At 30.9% G+C, this 23,958-nt stretch overlaps 1 protein-coding gene across 1 annotated transcript; it reads left to right on the top strand.

Annotated features, from left to right (window-relative positions):
- Positions 1 to 1,597: 1,597 nt before the first annotated feature.
- Positions 1,598 to 16,196, top strand: LOC137932079 (putative inorganic phosphate cotransporter). The gene is made up of 9 exons (XM_068775641.1): positions 1,598 to 1,677; positions 2,117 to 2,316; positions 3,681 to 3,917; positions 6,673 to 6,882; positions 8,381 to 8,548; positions 9,187 to 9,403; positions 10,988 to 11,109; positions 11,428 to 11,544; positions 15,208 to 16,196. Exons 1-9 carry the CDS (start codon positions 1,644 to 1,646, stop codon positions 15,415 to 15,417), a joined length of 1,515 nt encoding a protein of 504 aa, XP_068631742.1. The 5' UTR covers positions 1,598 to 1,643; the 3' UTR covers positions 15,418 to 16,196.
- Positions 16,197 to 23,958: the final 7,762 nt, after the last annotated feature.

Genomic DNA, 23,958 nt, shown 5'->3' with positions numbered 1-23,958 from the left:
TTATTCAGAAGACTTTCCATTTAATAATAAACGCCCTGTCATAAATTGATGTCGAGCTCTTCCATTATGTTCTCCCAACTTATTATGTTGTAGTAAATATTGTTGCTATAAGGAAATTCTATAATGTGAGTTAGATTTTCTCCTATCCGCAATTAACTGAAGGTTCCAAGACAAGGTCCAGGCATATTCTTTAATAAACCTTCAGTAGCAGATAATATTAGAACAAGAAAATTATAATATTATTAGAATCTTTTAATAAAGTTGAAACAATAATTTAAATAACAGTATTTTACTATTCAAAGTTAAAAATGATTTTTATAAAAATAAACTTAATGCAGACTTTAATGAGAATACAACAGTAACATTTAATGAGGTCTTGATTTCATTTTTTTTGTTATTAATTCAAGAACATTTTAGTTTCTACGTGTTAATCTGACGTAGTCATTTGTTTGTGTTTACGAAGCATAAATTTATTTATTTAATATTTAAACACCTATTAAATATAGACCTCAATTACCTTCCATTTTTAAACTTACCGTTTTAGTTCTTTATAATACTACAAGATCTATTTCCGCGTCAGCGACAAGAAAGCGAAAAATCTCCTTGTCAACATGCTACTTTCGTATCTCTTTGACAAGTTCCACGAATAGGACAAGATACGCAATCAAATAACCAGTTAAATAATCAGCTGTTACAATCATCCGAAGAATTCAATAACCATTGTATCTTGTACATATTTTTATTCCGTTTTACACTCTAATATACCGTATTAACGATCATATGTTATAATTATAAGTTTTAATATTATATTGCAAAATTAACTTCGCAATAAAAAACTCCACAGAGCAAAATAGCGAACTACTTTCAAGACGGTTTGTGGCAATAAAAATTCCTACATTCCGTTTCAAAGGATATACGATAAAAGAATTTGTTTCTATTTGTCATCGTAATAGATTCACAAATGTTTTTTTTTTTTATAATTTCCCTTTACATTAAAATCAAATGTCTTAAATATAAATAAATATTAAAACATGAAAGAGAGCTATTCCTGGGTTCTGAAAACGCCTTGAGATATTTCATAATTCATTCTGGATGAGATTTATTACATTAAAAAAATATATATATTCTTAAGTTTTCTCTGGTTAGTGTAGTTTTAGTTTGTAGTTGAGTTTTTTTTTATTTTAGATTCCGTATTAAGCTTAATGTGCTAAAAATATTTTATTATTTTTTTGCGTAACACGCAACATGTAAAAATACCGGGTATTTCGAACTGTTTGTAATTTTGTCATTTTCGGTAATTACATTAGTTAAATAATAATGCATAAAAACTTCTTCTTCTTAGTCGTTTCCTCGTGAATGCTGGTCATAGCTAAATATTCTCCGCTACCATTTTTCTCCGGACTTACACATGTCCTCAAATTTAAAAAGAAACTGCATATGGTTAATGTTTTTTGTAACGCAAATTCTCGCAAACCAATGAATAGGCGTCGTTTCTTACAGTATCTCTTAATAAAAGTCCAATTTTTTTAAATTTCCTACAAATCATGACATTTATTGGACTTACCTGTATTAATAAATCTTCCGTTTTCATTTTCAGACCTCAAGTGACATTAGTTTCCCTGCTGTATATATTTTACATTGAAATGTTACCACGATGGCGGCGAATAATATCGAAAAGTAAGTATTTGTTACCACGTAATGGCTTCCTATTTGTCCTTTTAAGCAAGTGCAATTTAGAAAAAAAATAATTTTAATCATGTGTTTAAGATGTTTCCAAACGAAAGGTTGAAACTTAATAGTTTTTTTGAAGGTTTTCATTGTTTATAATACTTATAAAGTATAAATAAACTTAAGTGCTTTATTATAAATAATAAATGAATAATTTTTGTCCTTTGGTAATTTTGTTCATAAATTGATAAAGCATAGAAGTAAAAAGAGATAAGGAAATTATTACCGCAATATATTTCAAAGGATGGCTTTGAGCAAATTACTTTGTGTTTAACCTTTTAATACCGATAGCAGTGTATAATGTTGTATGAATTACATTTTCATATAAATGTATTTTGTATTTGTAATTAGATGCGAAAATTCAAAAGTTTTCTTTTGTTTCGATCAGTGTTCATAATTCCCCAGCGGTATGTGCTCGGCATCATGGGTTTGCTGGCTGTGTGCAATGCGTACACAATGCGCGTTTGCCTCAATCTTGCCGTCACACAAATGGTCAACAACACGAAGAACGAGGAGTCACACTTCGATCCAAATGCATGTCCCGATGAAAGTGAAATATTAGTAAACGGAACAGTCAGCGCAAAAGAGGTTAGGAACGCATTTGATAACATACAATTTGATACAGAGTTTTTAGGCACTAGTTGTGTAATATTCTTAGTGAACCACGCTTTTTATCAAAAACAGAATGTTGACAGGAATCCACGTGGATCCAGTGTGGTTTGGATGGATGTCATGAAAGTTTTAAGTCAGAGTTAAAAGTTAGAGTTTTAAGTCTACGGACAAGTCGTTTCGATTATGATAAAATCTTTTTACTTTACGAGCTGTAGCCATGTTTACATATATCATGTAAAAACTTTGCATGTAAAAAATCGAATCCGTGACGTATAATTACAAGTCAAAGATAAACCACTAGGCTATCATCACTCTTCATTTTGTTGTGAAATAGTTTTTCTTTGTAAGTGACATATTTATATTAGATCAATTGCTTGGTTGTTTATCCACAATATAAGCAAGCTATAAATATAAACACAACAACATGAATTATTAAAAAAAATCAAAGACCTTATTTTAAATAGGACGGGGGAAAGGAAATTAAAAAAAATAATAATGAAAATAAAAGATTCCATATACTTAACTAAAATTCAATAAAATGAAATATTAATTTTATTGAATTTTAGTTAAATTTTGATTTATGTCTTAAAGTACGAAAGCAATGCTAAATAAACATAATATATCGCAATAACGTAGATGAAAATCCGAGGTCACTTGTTTAATTTATGATACAGTCAGTAAAAAAAATTAAAAAAAGTAAAATGAAATAACTGTATGACAATTACTAGGCGGGCTTGGATTATTGAATTGATAACATGTGAATTATTATTTAATAATTTTAGTTTTAATTTTATTTTGGTTGTGACGTACTTAGTATGCAATACTCAACAATCGTTTTAAGTTCAGAGATACCACATGAATTTTTCATTAAAATTTTTGTATACGGATATAATTAAAGTTATGCTAATTAAAGTTCATTTAAATTTAATACGGTTTTTTCTGTTTTTTGCCGCTTATTTATCCGTAATATCGTTTTTTTTAAAATGTCGTAACTTCTCAGTACTCCATGAATTCAGCGTCTGACGATACGACCAGCAAATTGAAAGATGCCTTCTTGCAATGCATTAACACTCACCTTTACAAGCTAGACTTCACACTCTTCATTACCAAATTTTAAAATAGCCCCACCATTGACGCGTGGTAGCCCGTTGCTGAAATAAGCTGTTACTTGTTCTTGATAGCGTCGTAGATCCATAGAGCAGGTTCCTCTTGCTCTCTCGAGATATAATCGTATACAAATTATATAAATTTATTCTTAGTCATTTTGTTGATTACTTAGTACTTGTCAATCATAGTCGTGTGACATATTTTTTTTTAAATAGCGCGTATTTTTTTTCCAGTATGCAATTTTCGAGTGGTCAGAATCAACTCAAGGGTTAATATTAAGTGGATTTTACTATGGGTATGCTATAACTCATGTACCTGGTGGATATTTGGCTGAGAGGTACGGTGGAAAATGGACACTCGGCATTGGACTACTTAGCACAGCCATCTTTACTCTACTCACTCCGGTTGTAGTAAAGGCTGGAGGAGCAACTTGGCTGTTTATACTACGTGTACTCCAAGGAATGGGAGAAGTAAGTCAAAAATTATGTAATATGATCCCGAAAGGAATTGTATTTGTTAGAAAAATACCATCAACAGTGTTTTTTAAAAACGTGATGTTATAAACTATGACATCAAAAACTCGATATGGGTGATTACAACACATTTCCAATGCAAACATAGTTTCGGAGAAACTTATATTCGACTCACAGTGTAACTATGTCTGCAGAGATTAACGAAACATAACTCCCTCTTTGTGTCCTCGTTGTGTAGTTATTTATTCCCTTCTACTCATATCCGTCGGAGCTTCGCTGTGAGATAAAATGAGTCGATGATTACACAAATGAGACTCGCGGTAGAATCAGTCACTGAAGAATCTCGGTGAATTTGTCATCTGTAGTGGCAGTAGGCACATCACACGTGCAATCAAAGGACGTCATGGATAGTGAGGCAGCGCAATACCGGTCAAAGTGGCGATCTTTGACTATGCTTTTTGTGGATATCTATCGGCAGACAAGATGATAACGATATATTTATGCATCTTACGAGAGACGTAATTACTTTTTAACAATCGGGTGTTTACAGTAATTGTGCCTATACCATTAAAGTTCGTTTTTAATATTTACGCGAATTTACTGAATGAGATCTCACCAACATTTATAACAATCACTTTATTTCAAAGAAATAGTAAAGTATTCTTTAAGAGACTTACGGGACGCTAGTGTATATTGCGGATTACTTAGATAGGAAGCCCAAGAGCAGATTAGAGACATTGACAGAGCTTTGGGTCGTAACGTGAGCTTAGTTTAACTTTAAATCTACTTTGTTAACCGAATGCTCAAGTTTATCTTTAAAGATAAATTTATATGTATAAGCTATATTATACTCTTGCAACTTAGAAAATATATTTCACAACAAGTTTACTTACAGTTAAATATACTCGTAAGTTAGACTTACAAAAACAAATTACGTTGCTCGGTTTGAACGTGAAAGGTGACGGATATACTGCGACTTATATAGAATATAGAATCGTGAGTAAGGATAACAGATGGAGCGACAAACAACCGCAAATAGGTTTATTGTTTTACTTGAATTGTAATTCAAACAGCGCAAAGCTGCTCGGACGCAGAACTGTCACGAGTTATGAGTTAATACCCTTATTTATTCAGATGTTTTTAAAATTATTTGCTTCGGCTTTTACAAACATGACTACATTTAACGTTTATATTTTTGAATTTACAACTATCATGACGGCCTTATTAATAAATTTATTTGTAATCATTTTATAAATGTTGATATTTTAATCTCTTGCATGTGATTTTATAATAGTCAATCAATTTCAAAATAATGAAGAACTTTATAATCAGCACTTTAACATTAAAAATAATTAAAACAAAAGAAATCAAAAAGTGCCCAAATATCTATTTCGGCACTTGTTACTATAGTGTTATCGAAACCGCTGTATCGCGCCTTAGGAATGTGCGCGGCAAGATGAGAGGAGTGACGGTTGCTCCCCAGTGACGCACGTGTTCACTTTTCTTTGGCCCCCATCTCACCACGCTTACCTAAGGCACAGTACAGCGGTTTCGGTAACTCTATAGAAACTTATAAATAATTTTGCAAAATTTGTAGTAAATGTTTCAGAAACGTTATGAGTGTAATAGAGCAGTTGAGTATATTATACCAATGTAATTACCAATGTTGAAAATTAGCTGTCGAAATTAGTATACTTTTCTGAGGTCAATAACCTTAGTTAAACTCATGAGTCAGCCTAAAGAACATTATCGGTAGTAAAAACTAAGTATGTATTGATTAAAATAATCAGTGGGTATCAGTACTTTTTTAAATTATTTAACCTTTTCAGTTTGTCTTTTAATTTTTAATTTATTTAATCAATCGTTATGCACTTGAAACATTTACCGTGGATACTCATAAAAATGCCAGAAGAACCTAATTTGCTAGAAAATAGAATAAAACTAGGCTCTCCCATAACAGCATTCTTTCACTTAAAGCGACCACTTACCAAATGGTACGAAGTGCTTTTTGCTTTAACCCACAATTAACTCAGCTGGTTTTTTGCCCATACTCACTTTTACTATACTCTTAATATAATTAAAATAACTGTTTTAATTAAATGTATTTTTCATTTGAAGTAATTACAATTATTTTTTGAAACAATACGCTACTATTACATACTGTTTGTATAATTTCATCTAACTATATAGCTTCCAAAGCTATAACCCTTTTTAACAGCTATTTTCTTTTTACACCCCTGAAAGTAAAACACTTTATGTTTATATTATAGTTAAAAAAAATATTCCTGTGTGGTGTGAATAGGGACTTTCCATTGTATAGATATGGCAATCTTTGGGGACAATGATATGACTACAAAGGGTCAGTGTATGTCTCATTTGTCTGCAAAAAGTTCCAAAGCACAATTTCCAATCATCTTGTATAAAGTGATCACTATGAAAAAATAACATTAAATATTTCTTTCCAATGTAAGGCGACAGGCCAATAAATAATATTAGTAGGAAGTCTGAAAGGAGAAACAGTAAACAATAAGTAATTTTAATATGTTGTTATCCAAATTATAAAAAGTTTTTTCTTACTATATTATTATCACTCTATTTATTGTGTCTATTGTTACCAATGATTTTTGAAGGAGATGCACCAGACGTCAATTGACGGCTAATGAGCTTTACCTCTTTAAAACTGTTATATCTACAGCCAATCACCATGTATGTATATGAAGTATTATTATAAACAATTGTTATTATGATGCAGGGTCCAACGATGCCGGCATTGATGATAGTGTTGGCGCGATGGGTACCACCACACGAAAGGTCACGTCAAGGAGCTCTTGTGTTCGGAGGGGCTCAGATCGGAAACATTTTCGGTTCCTTCATGTCAGGCTTCCTCATGGCTGGCAATGGCGATTGGGCTAATGTGTTTTACTTCTTTGGTTGCTTTGGCATATTGTGGTTTGTTTTCTGGGTAAGTATTAACGATACGGTAATATTAAATATACCTTCGACATTGCAACAAAACTGATTTGTGACTGATTTGTGAAGTGACTAATATTTCTACTATGAGGTTACAAAATCTCAGAAAAGAAATAACAAAATTATATTAGACTTCCACTGGGCTACGAGACGAATATGAATATTAATAGTGGTTTTTGAAATATACAATCTTGCAAAATTCTTACTTATACCAGACATATTGTGGAAGAATGGTGTTAATCTTAACGTTGTAATGTCGTTTGGAAGCTTTTTCTTAGAGTTACATGCCACTAGTAAAAATTTTTAGATGTAAGTCGTATTGCTGTTATTAATGTACCTGAGGCAATAGCATAATAAAGGGATCCCACAGTCGACATATTGTGGCAACGTTTGTCGATATCGTGTGATGTTACACTTGAGTTAATACTCGAAGTCGTCTGTATACAAGACGAGAATTCTTTCTTCGCTTAAAGTGTGTCATCGATCAGAACTAGCGGAATAACAATTCGGTTGAAAATAGTTTTAAGTGTGGTAGCTAAGAATGTAATTTGCATGTTTATGATTCAAAACACAGCTATATCAAAAAAAAAATAATTGTGTAATAATCCCACACGATAATTTTAAAGAATTGAGCTTCACAAACGTGTGTGATTCGTTTTAAAACTTACGGCTCTGTGATGCGTTTAATTTTGGACCAATTGGGACTGACAATCTAATACTGGTACAAGGCTGGCTTTATTAGGACTCTTAACGACAGCTACATCTATCCCTTAAACTCTGGTGTCCCACATCTCTTAAGTTTTTAAACACCACGCGTTCTACACTTGTTAAAATATGATCGTTTTGGAGAATGTTAATATAATAACTTTTATAAAGTAGTTTAACAATGCTTTTAGGTTTTTTATTGTAATCCTTTTGGTCTACTTAACATAACTCAAATTCTGTAGTATTTTAAATGTTTTCTTAAAAGATGGAGCCCGAATTACACGTGCTAAGAAAAAATTGGCGGTTACAAAGATGACCGTGAATTCAAGCAGACTCGGAACAAATGTCTGTGAAATTATGCTATTATTTATCCGGCATGCGTGTCCAAGTGTGTTACTTGAAACAAAAAGCAACAACCACAAAACTGTTATAAAAATATAATGAAGCAATATTGTTAAAAAATCATTGGATGAAAGAAATAAGCATCAATAGCTTTTTTTGCGTTGACAATGCAGTGAATCACTGTCCGCCAGCCCAGGCATATTTTGTAAACAGAAAAATCAAACCCAATTATAAAATCAAGTTCACAGTGACCAGAAACGATTTGATTGATTACGGGGCATAAAAAATACGTCATTGGAATTAGAAAATAAAAAAGAATGCAGAATAAATATACCTATGCAAAAAAATGAACAATTCCCCTTATTATTTTTTCTCTCATATTGTATTCATAGGTTTGAGTTTATACTTTCTTTGTAATAACCAATTGTGTAATATTTTTCTAGAGTATTCTCTGCTATAGCACGCCGAACACACATCCATACATATCGGATGAAGAGCTTAAATATTTAAACGAACACGTCACAAGCGCTGATACTAAAAGCGTGAGGGACCCGGTCCCTTGGAAGGCTATTGTTAGATCAGTTCCTGTGTGGGCACTTTTGTTTGCTGCGGTAAGTTATATTTAAAAGACTATTCCATAGTTTAATGTGGAATATTTTATATTTACTCTTCATCTAATGAAGTGATATTATTCACTTCAATTTATGTCTCCATTCAAACTTACTTTCTTCTGAAGTAAACGTTTTATAAAACTATACCAATAAGTAAAGAATGGGGAACTTTTTTTCACTTCCACAGGCTTTGTAAAATAACAATAAATAAAAAATAAAACGTACACTTCTTGCAACTCAGGTTATTCTAAATAATTCTTTGTTCAAATTTAAGAATATTTATTTATTTATTTACACTTCCTTATAATATACAAGTAAGTTTCTTTAAAATTGACAGTTAAAATTACATTAAAATGTATTTTATTTCACATATTAAGGTATTTATCGAGTCTGAAGAGAAAGTATACTTGTTCGATCAAAAAAATTCAAGATTAAGTTTTAAATTTTTAACCAAGTAAGATCACTCTGGTATTTTATTTCTGGACATAAAGTATTCCTTTAGTGATTTAATGAGAAGTCTGACGCAAAACTGGTAGCTTCTGAGGCTTTAGAGATCTGAAGTGAAGACGAATTGGAAATTTATGCAAGAGGGTTTGTTCTGTTTCTGAAATGACAAAAGGTAATAAATCTTATTTTAGGTTGGCCACGATTGGGGCTATTACACAATGGTCACCGATTTACCTAAATATATGACGGACGTGTTGAAGTTCAATATCGCAACCACGGGCACTCTAACATCCATACCTTACCTTGCTATGTGGATTAGCTCGTTCATATTTGGATGGATATGCGACGGTTGCGTCAAGAAAGGGTGGCATTCGATTAAAACTGGACGGATAATTCATACCACTATTGGTATGTAGAAATTACCCTGATTTGAACCTCTATTTAATATGGGCGTTTATCTTTATTTTTCCTCATTGCTACATTTACTTAAGAACGTATATCACCTAGACTACATTTGAAATCTTGTATTTACGATGATCTTTTGTTGGATTTTAGCTTGATAATTTTTTTTAGAAGCACGCGGTTTTTCACTGTGGTGAAGTGCTTTAAAAATAAATACGTATTAATTTACTTATTTTTCATTAGAATACATCTAATGAAAAATCAAACACGTCCATAGCTACATTATATCGACGTAACAAACAGCGAAATATTTAATACATTTATCGAAGTCTAGATAGTTTTATTAGCTAACTAGGCTTCAGCGTTTCGGTAGGAAGATCCTTATGATCTTCCCAATAATCGTTCTCAAAAGTAAAAGTAAATAATTCTTAAAATAGTAAACACCAAGATAGAATAGAAAATTACGAGAAATTTTGCATATATAAGTAATAAACAAACATGTAAATGTTTTGATTAAGATCAACGCTTTTAGTTTATTTGATCTCTTCTTTGTTCCTAGATATGGAATAAAACTAACGGCTTCATTTCAGTTTAATGGTCCATAATCGTATTAAAGAAAATTGATTCTCCATGCCTAAATTATCAAATCACTAAGTTAGTCATTGAGATTTATGCGTCAAAAATGAGGCTTTCATAATAAATTTTACGAAAAAAATGAACTATTTTGTAAATAATATAATTTTAACGTTCTATTTACAAACATAGATTTTATTTGTTCTATGTTTCATTTTTGGTTAAATCTAAGATCCCTAAATAAATGTAGATAGGTCTTAAGTATATGTATATAAAGATATTGTATAGGTCAGTGCTAATAACATGTCACATTAAATATGTAACTTAGGTTCGTCATGTAATTTATTAATTTTAAAATGTTAAGAAATAGGGTGAGATATAAATGTTAAGAATTCCCGAATTAAATAGCATAGGGTTACATTTCTTCTAAATCCCTGCATCTTTACTCATAATAATACAATGCTGTGCAGGTTTTGAGATTCCAATAATTGTCGACGCCTTATGACCGAAATACAATAAGTATTACACGCAATTGCTCAATAGCAGAGACAGGCGCCTTCTTGCAAAATAAACCACACATCCGTAACATCGCTATTTTTGTTATAGAAATTCAATTGCATTCCATGATCAATATTGTCAAACCAATACTTAATACGTGTAGTTTGAGAAACCTTCGATAATTTGAATGGCATAATAGATTTATTTATCAAACTTTCGAATATAATGGCAACTACTTGACTCTTAGCATTGTACGGTGAACTGTTCGTCAAAAAAATGTCATGTGCATATTTTTTTATGAACGGTACTAGTCAAAAAACATGCCATGTTCATATTTTTTTTATATTTATGTTTAAAATTTTTCTAAAATATAAGCTATTAGTTTAATAACGACGTTACGCATTCGTTGTCATATAATATGGTGTATATTTACAGGTGAGATATTTCCAAAGAAAAAAATACGTAAATTACAAAACTTTATGTATTATAAAATAAAAACGTTTTCTTTTTCGTTTCTAGCTGCTACGGGTCCTGCCATATGTATTATTCTGGCTTCCTATTCGGGCTGCGATCGGTTTAAAGCCGTCGCTTATTTTATTGCCTCCATGGCCCTTATGGGAGGCTTTTACAGTGGAATGAAGGTAAGCGCGACCATTACAAAGCTTGCGTTCCAAGTGAAGTACCCAATTAAACTGCTTATGCTATTTGCAAACGTTTGCTTTTTAAACTGTTATTGTACGAGGCAACAATGTTTTCAAAAGAAATGTTTGCTATAACAATTTGAATCAAATGCCGATCATAAAAATAAATTTTCCTTGTACATTATAAACATTATTACAATAATATGTATAACGAAACAAAAACAGATGGTGCATTAAAAAAAACCAATTTTCCAATACTTTTATATTAATTTATTGGGAACAGAGAAGTAAAACATATTTATCTTATTGAAATTTCAGGTTAACGCACTTGATTTGGCGCCAAATTACGCCGGCTCGTTAACGGCGATGATCAATGGTACATCGACCATTTCGGGTATAATAACACCTTATCTCATTGGATTATTAACACCTGACGTAAGTATTTCATAATAATGTAAAAAAGGAGATTTAAAATAAAGTACAAAAAGAGGAACTAACGTAAAAATTTAGAATAGTGTCCGTGAGTGTGTGCGTATATACATTTGGGCCTTTGTGAGTATGTGCGCGTATGCATGAGCGTGTGTGTGCGTATGCGTGTGCGAGTGTACGTGTGTGAACTCAAGTGGATTATTCAGCGTGAGACAGCAAACAAGCCAAAACGAGCTGATCTTCCATAAGCCCGTTCGTAGTGTTAAGTGTGCACTGAATTAGATAGTTGTAAATGATAGTATAATATCAATACGAGAAGGCGTTTAGCCAACGCTTCTTCAAACTAGAGGGCCCCGCTATTATTTATTTAATCGGATAAAGAGGTCACTATTCTCTCTGGTGGTTAAGAAGAATTTTCTAAGGAAAGACAAGATGCAAGCGTTCCAATGTGAGCATAAATCTCAATCCACAGTTAAAGGTAATAGAAAATCGAAAGATACAACAAAAACAAAGATGAAGATAGAAAATTATATTCATTGTTACATTTCAACGTAGGTGAAAGCGTTGATATGTAATGAGCAAAGCTTGTAAACAATTTACAAACCGAATTTTAGCAAATGCTCAAAAATTTAGATGTATTTTCTAGATTAAATTTACTGTTCTATTATTTATTACACTTTTTTACTAAAGGAATTGAAAATTATGTAAAAAGACAAATTAAAATGCTTGTCACATAAAGTAAATATTCCGAGTTCATTTAAAGGTTTAATATAAACGCAACTAAATCTGTTTAAACTTTGCTACGTTACAAGTACCATTCAACCTCCAACTTCTGAACAAAGTTTAATGAAGAGACATGATACTTAATAAAGCACAACGATGAAGTGGTATTTATGTTTGTACTTTGAAATATTGAAGAGGATCAAATTGTATTGTTTTCATAAACACTGAGTGAAGAGAATCGTTTTGAAATTTGTCGCGTTTTCTCAAAATTGCCACTTTAGTGAATAAATTACGTAAAGGTGCGACGTAATGGTTATAAATGAAGTGATTACCCTCGGTACTTTTTCAAGTACGTCTGAAATGTGGGTCGACAATATACTACATTTAAACAAATTGATGCTTGTTTATTTTATTTATTGCATGAAAACAATAAGCGTGTTTGTGAGTTTATTCATTCTATTTGGCGTATTTCTTCATGATTATTTAGTAACGGTCAGTTATTGAACTAAAGTCCGTTTCAGAAGGACAACGGAACATTAAGTTTCCAATAACAGTATAGTACTAGTGTTATAGTGTACTTGTACCTTCATCACATTATCATCATCATTACTTCAGCCGGTAGACGTCTACTGCATGGCATAGGTGCCCCCAAAGATCTTTACGATGATCTGATGGGAGGTCTACTCACGCCGCGTGCACCGGCTCGTGGTCGCCACTCGCAAATCTTTCCACCAACTGCAGTCAATATGCCGCACAAATTTTAACTCGCATTTTGACATTGGCTAATTATGTAAACTGATTTTGGACTAATTTTCAGGAGAATAATTTTGATTTCATTTAAACAAGTTCTATTTTGTATTCTCTTTACATAATTCATTATTTTTTTCTTTTGAATTTAGTTAACATAAATTGTGTTGTTGCGTTATTGAATTTTATCTCTAACCCGTGGATCTGGAACTCATGTGAGAAATTGTTGCGCTTATGTAAATACATATCTCTTACTTACGTCATAGGCTCCTCAATAAGTGTAAACGACATTGAGTCGTATCCGCAGTGGCGTAGCTAGGGGGTGGCAAGAGGGGCGGTCGCCCTAGGGCACCACGGGCAAGGGGGGCACCCAAATTGAAAATATTTTTTTTGATGAACAAAAAAATTTTAAAAGAAAAATGAAAACCACGATTTTAACTAGCGATGTCAGAGTTCAGATCTCCAGGGGGCCCTTTTTTGCCAAAAATGACATATTCAACAGATTAGTGGGGCCCTAAGAACATTTACAAATTTAATATATACCGAAACTGGTTCGGTTCGTTAGTCAGAGATTTTTATTATTTAATTTTTTTTGGGAGATGGTATCTTTTGTGGCCCCAAAATTAAAAATCAAGAATTTAATGAAATAGGCCAAGAATTTATTAAAATAGGGAACTAGCCGCATATTTTTTTGAAAACGAAACGGTTTGCAGCTATTTCAATAGACCTAAATCATTTGTTTTAACGCAAACAGTCGTGAAGACTTTCCATAAACATTCGATATTTTGTGTATGAATTATTAAACCGTTAGGGTCAACAAAGTGTAGATTGTGGTGACTGTTTCGCGACGTAAACGTTTGAACTTAATTGGTTGTATCACCTCTAATAATAAGTCACTATTTGGATACCGAATTAACATGTACTTTAACAAAATATACACAATCTACAGTACGATGTCTATGTGTTACTTTCAGAGCACTATTCTCAGTGTATATGCAAATTGCCCAAATTATCCATATTTTCTCATTTTGTAAAATTCGTTTATGTTCATTTATTTTTTGCATGTAGGGGTTGGTCCACCTCCACAATCGTATCAAACGGCCCAAATTTATCGAAATAAGTATTAAAAAAACCATAATCGAATTTATTAAAAAATATAAAGGCTTCTAAAACTGAGTTTCGGACCCTCTAGCGTGTATCCTGAAATTTTAGGGGGTCGCGAGATTTCGAAAATAAGAATTTCTATAAGACTTTTTCCTTTTTTTTTTAAAGGGGGTCGCTAAGGAATCTTTTATTGAATGGGGTCGCGAAAAACTTATAAACCGAAAGGGTATCGTGAGTTAAATAATTTGAGAAGCCATGAATTATACCATAAATCGCAGACCTGCTAACATCTGTTTCATCCGAAATATACTTCATTTTCATGCCTAAACAATTTACATATAAAATGCGCATAGTGGCCGAAATCGCCATATGTTAATTTTCGAAATTGTGTTATAAAATAGAGAAGTCTTTTTCTACATGTTTTCTGTGAACACCTCATTCGTCCGTCAATAGCGTGGCGAATCTTCCCTTTTCAATATGCGTGGGTCAGCCGCATTCACAATATTTTACAGAAACATTTACTAGTCGGAGTTGGTCATCAGGTTCAAATGCATCCTGTTCGGTTTGTGTTATTTTTAAAATTTCGGCTAATTTCTTTTTACAAGGTAATTTTTTCGTTTTATATTTGGGACCCTCCCCCCAAAGCTACCAACGCCCGTTTTTTAATCCTTTAAGATAACTAAATATGTGTTTGTTAAAAGTTTTTCCTTCAAGATAGCACCTTATATTTTTTTGTAAATTTTGACCTTCAAGATAGCACCATGTGGCGTTTTCAGAAAAAAAGATTCATTTGAAGAGAACACTATATGAATTTTTAAAAAAAACACCCCAAGAGAACACCATATGGTCTTATGTGAGTGATAAGATAAGGCCATTGGTTTCTGAAATCTAAAAATTTTTAAACTCAGTAAAAAATGGAGGGTGGGGGGCACCTGACCACAATTTTGCCAGGGGCCCCAAATATTCTAGCTACGCCACTGCGTATCCGTTACCGTTTTTTTTATTTTATTTTGTTATTTTATGAAAAAAAATATTATCTAAGCACTTTTTGTGTCGACTGTTTAACAATTTATTAAGAATTTAATCAATTTCCAGTCGACGCTTGTACAGTGGCGAGTCGCATTTTGGGTTTGCTTCGCTGTTCTCGTGGGCACTAACGTCATCTATTGCATCTGGGCCGATGGTAAGCAACAGTGGTGGGATGACGTTAGGCAATATGGCTACCCGCCTGATTGGAAACATGGCAGTTTGCAATCTGCCAAACAAGATAAAGAGAAAAATAAAAAAGTGGAATCGTCTCTGTAGATTTTAATTCTCGATTTAGTTATTAGATTTAATTTAATTGTTATAATGCCTCGCAATAAATGTGAACAAAGGTAAAGGTTAGAAAACATTTATTCAATAAATATATGTAACCTATTATATACATTCAAATTACATATGAAAAAATTTCAGCGCTCGTTAACAAGAATTATAAACAGCTGGAACATAGCTTTAAATAAACAGTAAAATAAAATCTGAATTTATTAGTGTCTTTGTATACATTTATTGCCCGCATTTAATTATAATATGGCTAAAATTGACACAGTTTAAAGCTTTATTATAATTGTGCCATTATTGGAGTAATGGTGAATGATATCATTTGTTATTGCATTTTATTAATATTATTACAGAGAAGCATTGACACTAAGTCGTATATTTTCTTTAGTACCTGCTAAAGTTGATAAATCATTACAATATACAGAGTAATTGGAAATAGGTGTAAAAGCTTGAAAGTTTTTTGCTGACCAATGAGCTTTCCCTTTTAAAACTTTTACACCTATACTACCCTGTATTTTATACATTTTTTCATATAACTATGTACGTTTAAATTATATCATTAAAATAATTAAAGCTTAATTGTTAATAGTCATAAATTATTGTCACTATGACACGGTTTAGTAATTTTGTAGAAAGATTGTAAATATTTAATACTAAAATCATTTACTAGTTTTTCGAAAGGATTATATTTATGTTACGTAATAAAACAATTCAAATTCCAGTATTATTCAAAAATTATTACCACTTCGTCTGTACTTATTTAACACGTGTTTATTGAGGTCTAATAAACTTAAATCAACATTTTTGTGATATAGTATTTTATTACCGTTGTGATAGAGTTAAATGTAAATGTTTAATTTAAAATTAAATAAATACAGAAGTAAACATGTATTTTTATTTTTTTGTTTTATCTTAATCCTTTCAGCCGATTGACGTCTAGTGCTAGGTATTTTTCAAAGATCGACATAATGTCCGATCTTGCGCCTACTTACCTGAAATTGCAAAAGTTTTATTAAGCATTATATTAGTAATATTTTTGATAAGGGAAAATATAATACAAAATAATAAACATCTTTTTAAATATCTAACATTGAGTGTATTAATTACAACAATAGAGCAACTAAGTATAATGATTTTTGGTATATATCGATGTGGTAGTTTTTAAAATAATAAAATAGATTTTTGCAACAATGACAACAATTCGAACGATACTAAAATAGTGCAGTTTTCAAGTTCCTATATTGCTTGTGGTTAAGGCTATGGCTCAATTAAACTAATTTATTTAATATTAACTGAGATTAATGATACTCTTAATTAATGAAGGTAAAATTTATAACAAAAATTTCTTAAAATATTGTTATTGGCAGCCAACTTAGATTAGCATATCTGGACTGATTTACCTCGAGATACTAGGATCCTTGAGTTTATCCTAATTTAATTTAAAACTCTTTATTGTACATGCTAGAAGATATACAGATAATTGCATAATTGTAAAGACAAAAGTACAATGAGCGGTCTTATTACACAAGACAATTTCTTCCAGACAATCATCTTAATAAATTTCTGATACTTATTATCAACTGAGTTTAACTTTGGTTAAGTTTTGAGCTTAAGGGCTAAGCAAAAACAAATTTTCAGTGCCCATTGTTATTTAAGTATTACAACAGCGAAGCTTAATTGCAGATTATATGCGAGCTTCATGAAAGCATCGATTTAATGAAGTTCGTCTAACTTTATACTTAATCCGCAGTGAGATCATCTAACCTCTGTGTGTGTAGCATACTAATCCATCACTTAGCCTTGTTCGGAATAAATTATGCAAATGTTAAGGCGACATTGTTTGTGCTCATTTTATCTGTGAATATCTTATCTAAATTATTTATTAATGAATGAACGGAGAGCTTGGGTTGTCATTGCTCTAATATTTAAACTCTCTGATATTATCGTATTCCTTTTCAGAATTACGTATTAGAAAGAGATGGCTGTATACATTATGCGTAAACTTCCATAAACGGAAACTTTATAACGCATTATTTGAATGCTACTAAGTTATAAGATTTAATGTTAAAGCATTTTCATATGTAATAAAAAAATGAATATGTTTATAAGAATTCACATATGAAATATATATTTTTTATCATGAATTTTTTTTTGAGTTCAATGTACCCATTGTTACGTTGTGTAACTGTTTAATGACCATTGTATTTGTTTCCAAAGAGACGTAACTTAGCTTCACTTGATTCACTATCTATAAAAAGGTTGTCTGTTCTTGTTGCGAATGAACGTCTTACGATCACCCTTTTCGCTCCTATACCCATCGCTTAAAATTTACTATGAATTTATTGCTGATTACTTCGTCAAGTACGTCGTCGTATTTTAGTTGTACATTACAAGTTGAATAAATTTTTTTGATATATTTTTTCTCAGAGAATAGAAGGTACGAGTATATTCTTTATAATTGTAGTACACAAATTTTGTCTTTTTCAAGATGTATTTATAATAAAGTTTTTAACTATTTTTAATAGATTTAATAATAAGTCTTTGAAGATAAAACCAATAACCGTAGATAATCCTAATCAAAACAAATAAGAAGAATAACAATTTAATATATATATATATATATATATATATATATATTAAATTGTTATTCTATACATACATATATATATATATATATATATAAAGAGAGAAAGAGAGAGAGAGTGTAACTAATATATCTTAATCGTTGAGACTTCTTGAAACAAAAAGTAACAGTACATGTGAAGTATTAAAATAGGTAAAGTATTCAAAGTAATAAGTTTATCCGATATTAATCTTTTTCTCGAAGTGCGTATAAGAGAATATACACTAAATGATATGCTCTAAGAAAATATGTGATATTACAGGAATATTCTTTTTGCTCTAATCTCCTTGCATTTTACTGTTTCTCGCCATTTATTTCTAACCTAAGCATTTTGCACACAAATAAAAAAAAAACATCTCTTTTAAGATTAGCTTGGTAGATCAAGGTTTATTTGCGTAATTTTTACGTTTTACGTATTAAAACTGAAAGAACAAAATAAAGAAAAAGATTGAATTAGAATTTTGTCGCCAAAAATATATATTTAAATAGATTAACAGATTCAATATGAAAATGCTTTACACAGGAATGGTATTCCTGAAAAGAATACATATTCTCCATTACGGTTTTTTGGGAAAGCCTGTTAATCTCCAGGAGTTAAGAGAATAATTAAAGCTTTATGCTTAATTAGGCTCAACAAGAAGAATTTATTCAATACATTATTCTAAATCCGTTAATGTTTATTACTAGCATAGAGATAAACCACTGCTTTTCAGTAAGTATGGTTCTTTTCTGATTTTTAAAAAGGTAAGGTTATAATATTCCTTTTTATACGTATAAAATTCATGTGAAAATATAGAGTGGTTAGTGTGAATAGTTTTATTAAATGACTTCAATAAAGAGGCGCCATGAATGAAGTATCGACGCTTAACAACAAGGAATTCTAGAATCTATGTCTGCAGAGAATTCTACAATTTATATGTGTATATAATTATGTTCCTTGTTGCGTCCTATCATTGCAGATGTGATGGAACAAAGCTGTATAGCATGTGCATACAAATAAAACATGATAGAAGAATACTAAGTCATAGCCATTTTAGTGAAAATTGCAAAATATTTAAAATTATTATATTTAAAAGACTATAATCTAGTCTTAGAGAGACTAGACTCTAATCTCAGATTCCAAAATTCACTTACAAAATTTACGTACAGGACCGTTTTAATGTATTAATGTGTATTTTGTGATAATTTGGTAATTATTTTTCAAACACATTGCATTTAAAAAATCAGGTGCTTGGTATTAGTCAGTTGTTTAATCTTAGGTCACTTCCAAAATTTCACAAAGTATCTAATTTTGAAAACATAACAATTATGCGAATATTCGCTATACCAGTGCCTCCAGTCTGAACAGGTCTAGTCTGCTTAGCCTTCAACTTTTATATCATCATATATACATTCATCCATCTGTCGCTATTTCTATCCAGCCCAATCACCATCACCATGTCAGCCTTTAGACGTCACTGCAAGGCACAGGTCTCCCCAAAGATCGTCACAGTAACCTTGCGTTGCCCGCAACTGAAACTATGTCGTCAGAATATTGATCAAAAAGTAACGTAAAGTTGTCAGTATTGTTTGCCAGGCTGTTGGTTTTCAAAAGGTTTCATTATCTCCGAGTTAAACATGTTTTTGTCAAATTTTTCAATGTTGTCAAGCCTCGATTGGTTCAAAATTTTTTTCTAAAAAAATTTCGTAAAAAGCATCAAACATCCATGCGTCTTCTGCCTATTCAGGAAAGTAATAAGGATAATGCGAGGACGCCACTTTTACACGATTTAGGAGAGAAAAACTCGAATCAAGAATCGAATCAGGTCTCGGAGGCTATACCAGAAAAATACTATTGTTTTATTTGAATTGACTGTTTTGAGGATTGGCAAAAGCATTGGCAAAAGTGCGTTCTATTGGACGAGGATTACTTTAAAGGAAAGGAAATTGATTAAAAAGAATAAATAAAGAATTTACATTTTATAAACAAATTGATCTTAATTTTTGATCACAGCATTATATAAAATTTAATAATTTGCTACCTAAATTTTGAAAAAATTCGAACGCCTGGTTAACTTTTTTGGATTTCGCATGCTGATAGGGAATAATTATATTAATTAATAATACAGTGACAGTAGCTATCATTTACTAACTATAAATTTGGTTTATTTGCATTGGTTTCAATTTTCGCGTAAAGTAATTGATTTCAAGTCTTTTATACGCAAAGCTCCAAGTTAAAAAGATTAAATCTGTGTATAAATCATGTAATAATAATGTACCGTGTATAATAACGGAGATCGTTTGAACTTATGATATCAGTTTAAGCTATTATTACGTCGTACGGTTTGTTGACTCCCTATTACACTTATTGTTAAATGAAACATATCACACGAGAACACGCATGAAAAGAATACAGAAATTAAAATGTCCCTGACCGTTTTATTAAAATTTTCATTACTGTTAAGACCGAGAGTCTGTTGTTCAATTCATTAATTATTGTATGTCGTCAACGGTATAATTTTACATAATAAACAGTGCTGTGGCACTTAACATTTGTAATTATTTGTCTTAATATTTATGCTTATTGCACAGTTGAACCTATAAAATAAATTCATATTCATATTCACACAAATGAGATCTTAGAATAAAGTTATTCCATGTCTCAGTTATACACGGCTTTAGCTTTTACCATTAGAAAAATATTATCATTGTCAATCTTAAGAGTATTTAAAACTAGATCTATTTATAACATTTAAATAACAACAAAATGCATGATCTTAGTATCAGTGTAATTGTATTTTTATTGTAATGCTTAATGATACGATTGAGATAAGATTGAACTTACCTATAATGTTATACTTCTCCACAAAGCTACGAGAGTTATAAATGCGCCCAGATTTGAGAACAAAATAAAACCAGACGGTTTTGTTTGTGGTCACTTTTAAATTATCCTTCATACAGTAGTAGAGCAATCTATTTTTAAGCTTCACTATCACTTAAAACAATTTTTACAAAACTATTGAATGTTTTTGCAAGTTCTTTTAGTGGATATCCTAAATTTATTGCAAGATAATTAAAATACATTAAATGAGAGATTTTGTGACGTACACAGTAGTCCATCACAAAGTTACTAATTTTTAGAAAGCTAGAGAAAGTTATATGAAGCTCATTCTGTGTTCCAAAAAAGAGGGATATTTGTGCAATTTCCTTACCAAATTACATTATTACTTTACTTTTGCTGGAATACTGAGAATTCCGGCGGCTTAATAAAAAAAATATAAACAATGCGGAATTTGTCGAGCCATTGTCGAGTTTTGCGTTTAGCAACACAATTGACGATTTAATTTTATTAATTTAAATTAATACGTGATATAACACATAATATACTACGTAATGGTTTACATAATACATTTAAAGCAGCCAGAACTAATAATACTATTAAAATATTATGTACAATTGACTTTATATTTCCTATTTGCTGTTTTTACTATTTGCTGAATATTGTTTTGTTGGCTTAACAAGTTTAAATTATTCAAGTAGTGTATATTTAATATTCACAATACAGGACTTAGTCAAAATAAGTTGAGTCAGTAAGTACCATAAAATGGAAAAGTAAGTGAAGTTATTCAATATTGTTATTTAAGTTTCAAGCCTTTCTACTTTCATTTAAGTCAGTTACATAAAAGATATATCCGTTGTTTACTTGTATGTTGACTAATTTTATATGTTATTGTTGTAATAAAAACAAAAATAAAATTAACATTACCAACTCACGATTTTTCTGAATAAATTACTATAAATATAACTTAAGTGTTAACCAAATTTGTAAACTATCAATTCATATTTGACTAAGTGACCAAAAATTTCATCTAAAAATCCAGACAGAGATAAAAATTTCAATTTTTTTTCTCCTTATTATCGAAATTATTATTATTGTTTGTTTTAAAATTAAAATAAATAAATCTTTATATATATCTTTATATCTTTATATATAGATATTACTTATAACTATATGTACGCTTCCATTCGCATTACGATTAAAAAAATGTCGTATATCTTATATAATTCGCGTGTTGCTGTGGAAATTTTGTATACAATCCTATTTTACATACATTTTATCTTTATTAAGGTTATCAGAGGTTCAATACTAAAAACCGTTTTATTACTAAATAATCTAAATATCATTTTCCGACGGTATAATATAGTATTGTAGAAATACGTTAACACGCCATGGATCAAAAAAACATGTACCATTGACTTTCGAAACATTTTTGATCATGATCGCAATAGTTTTATACACTTTAAAAATAAGCAAAACTGTTAAATTTCCAAAAATAAAACGAGGTATTGTTAAAAAGACCTTTAAACAGCAATTAAAATTTAAGGAAGTATATTCTTATTAATGTAACTTGAAAATACTGCACCCGTCAATGATAAAAACAAAATATTTTGACATTCCTTTGTTGGGTGCCAAAAATTGTTGCGTTATGAATTTTTGTGGATCTTCGACAAAAAGTACTTGTTATATAAATTAAGACATAGTTTTGTAAAGAAATACAATACAATACTCTTAAATACAATACAATCATTATCAATGTAAGTCTTATTTCAATAAAAGGTTAATGTTTCGAAAAAAACCGGTTGTGGGGTAAACGTAATAATTCAATTAACTTTATTCATATTCTAAGCAGTATATCTCGCAAGCCTTGTATATGTTTACTCTATCGTTGATCGGAGGTCAATTATTTATAAAACAATACTTAAAGTAACAACCGTCGGATTTATGTACAATGTATTTAAATAAATTGAATATAAAAGTAACCTCCAATTGATTTTAATACAAGGGCAAAGTTACATTGTCTCAACTTCTGTTAAACGTGAAATAAAGGTCTCGTTAATTATTGATTTGGGAAAGGTTGCTATTAGTAAAATACTGAGAATCTGGCAAGACAGAAAAATCTCCATATTAAGCATGTGCGGCCCATGAGAACAAACCTCACTTTACTAGAGTTGTCTATATTCCTGTTCGAATCTGAATTCTGTTTAATATACGCAGTGCACTGGAATAGAGAGTGAGAATGTAATGTGGTGTCGTGAAAAATGACACTTCTATCATGAAAAACGAAATACACCAACAAGTATATCTGCGACCAAGTCAAGATTAAAACCAGTCTCTCCACAATTTGCTATCAACGAGTCCTAGGTTATTTTGGTCATGTTGCATGCAAATAACATATATAACAATACAAACATATTCGGCACTAATGGCTTGAAGATAATAGAATCGGTAAAAGACCACGCAGACAAACAAACCTGCTTTAAGGAAAGCAAACGATGGGATGATATGAACTTGGCATCAATTCTTTGTAGTATTTCAAGACACACACGATATTCAGAAATAAAGATACGACTAAGAAGAAGTAGAAGTATTACCGGTTTAGGTCAGCGACTAGGAAACATTTTATTAGACATACATAACAGCAAAATGCTAATTTATTATTACGCGATCAAAGCTATTCAAAGACACCCACACCCAGCTCCAACAATAAATCACGGCAAAGGTATTGCCATCATACGAATAATAATATGACAAACCTTTTCGGAGCTTTTTTGTTTTTAATTGGGTGATGAAACATGTGCTGGGCATTGTTAAATAGCATAGACATGCACCGTTTTGAAAATCGAATAGTGTATTTATTTACCCTAATATTATGCTAATACTATAATACTTCAAATTAACTTCAATAATCTCTACTTTATCAGTTCGAACAAGGTTCATTAATTACAATGTGACGGCAATATCATTATCGCTATGGTGATTCTGAATGACATATGACATTCGCGATTTCGTAAATAATTTTATCAATTGCTTTGTGGTTAATAATATTAGACATTCCCAATAATAAATTTTAGACGTTTTTTTA

The sequence above is a fragment of the Battus philenor genome, unplaced genomic scaffold, assembly GCF_028537555.1.
Source record: "Battus philenor isolate CCGP_79_NKW_IND1 unplaced genomic scaffold, ilBatPhil1.0.hap1 SCAF_9, whole genome shotgun sequence".
Taxonomy (NCBI): domain Eukaryota; kingdom Metazoa; phylum Arthropoda; class Insecta; order Lepidoptera; family Papilionidae; genus Battus; species Battus philenor.
This window is presented reverse-complemented; position numbering and strand designations above follow the sequence as displayed.

Bases quoted from the DNA above. Each gene is read 5' to 3' on its own strand.
- LOC137932079 (XM_068775641.1), top strand. From the start codon at position 1,644: ATGTTACCACGATGGCGGCGAATAATATCGAAAA. The intron at 9,404-10,987 runs GTATGTAGAAAT...TTTCGTTTCTAG, and splicing joins GATAATTCATACCACTATTG to CTGCTACGGGTCCTGCCATA. The intron at 11,110-11,427 runs GTAAGCGCGACC...TTGAAATTTCAG, and splicing joins GCTTTTACAGTGGAATGAAG to GTTAACGCACTTGATTTGGC.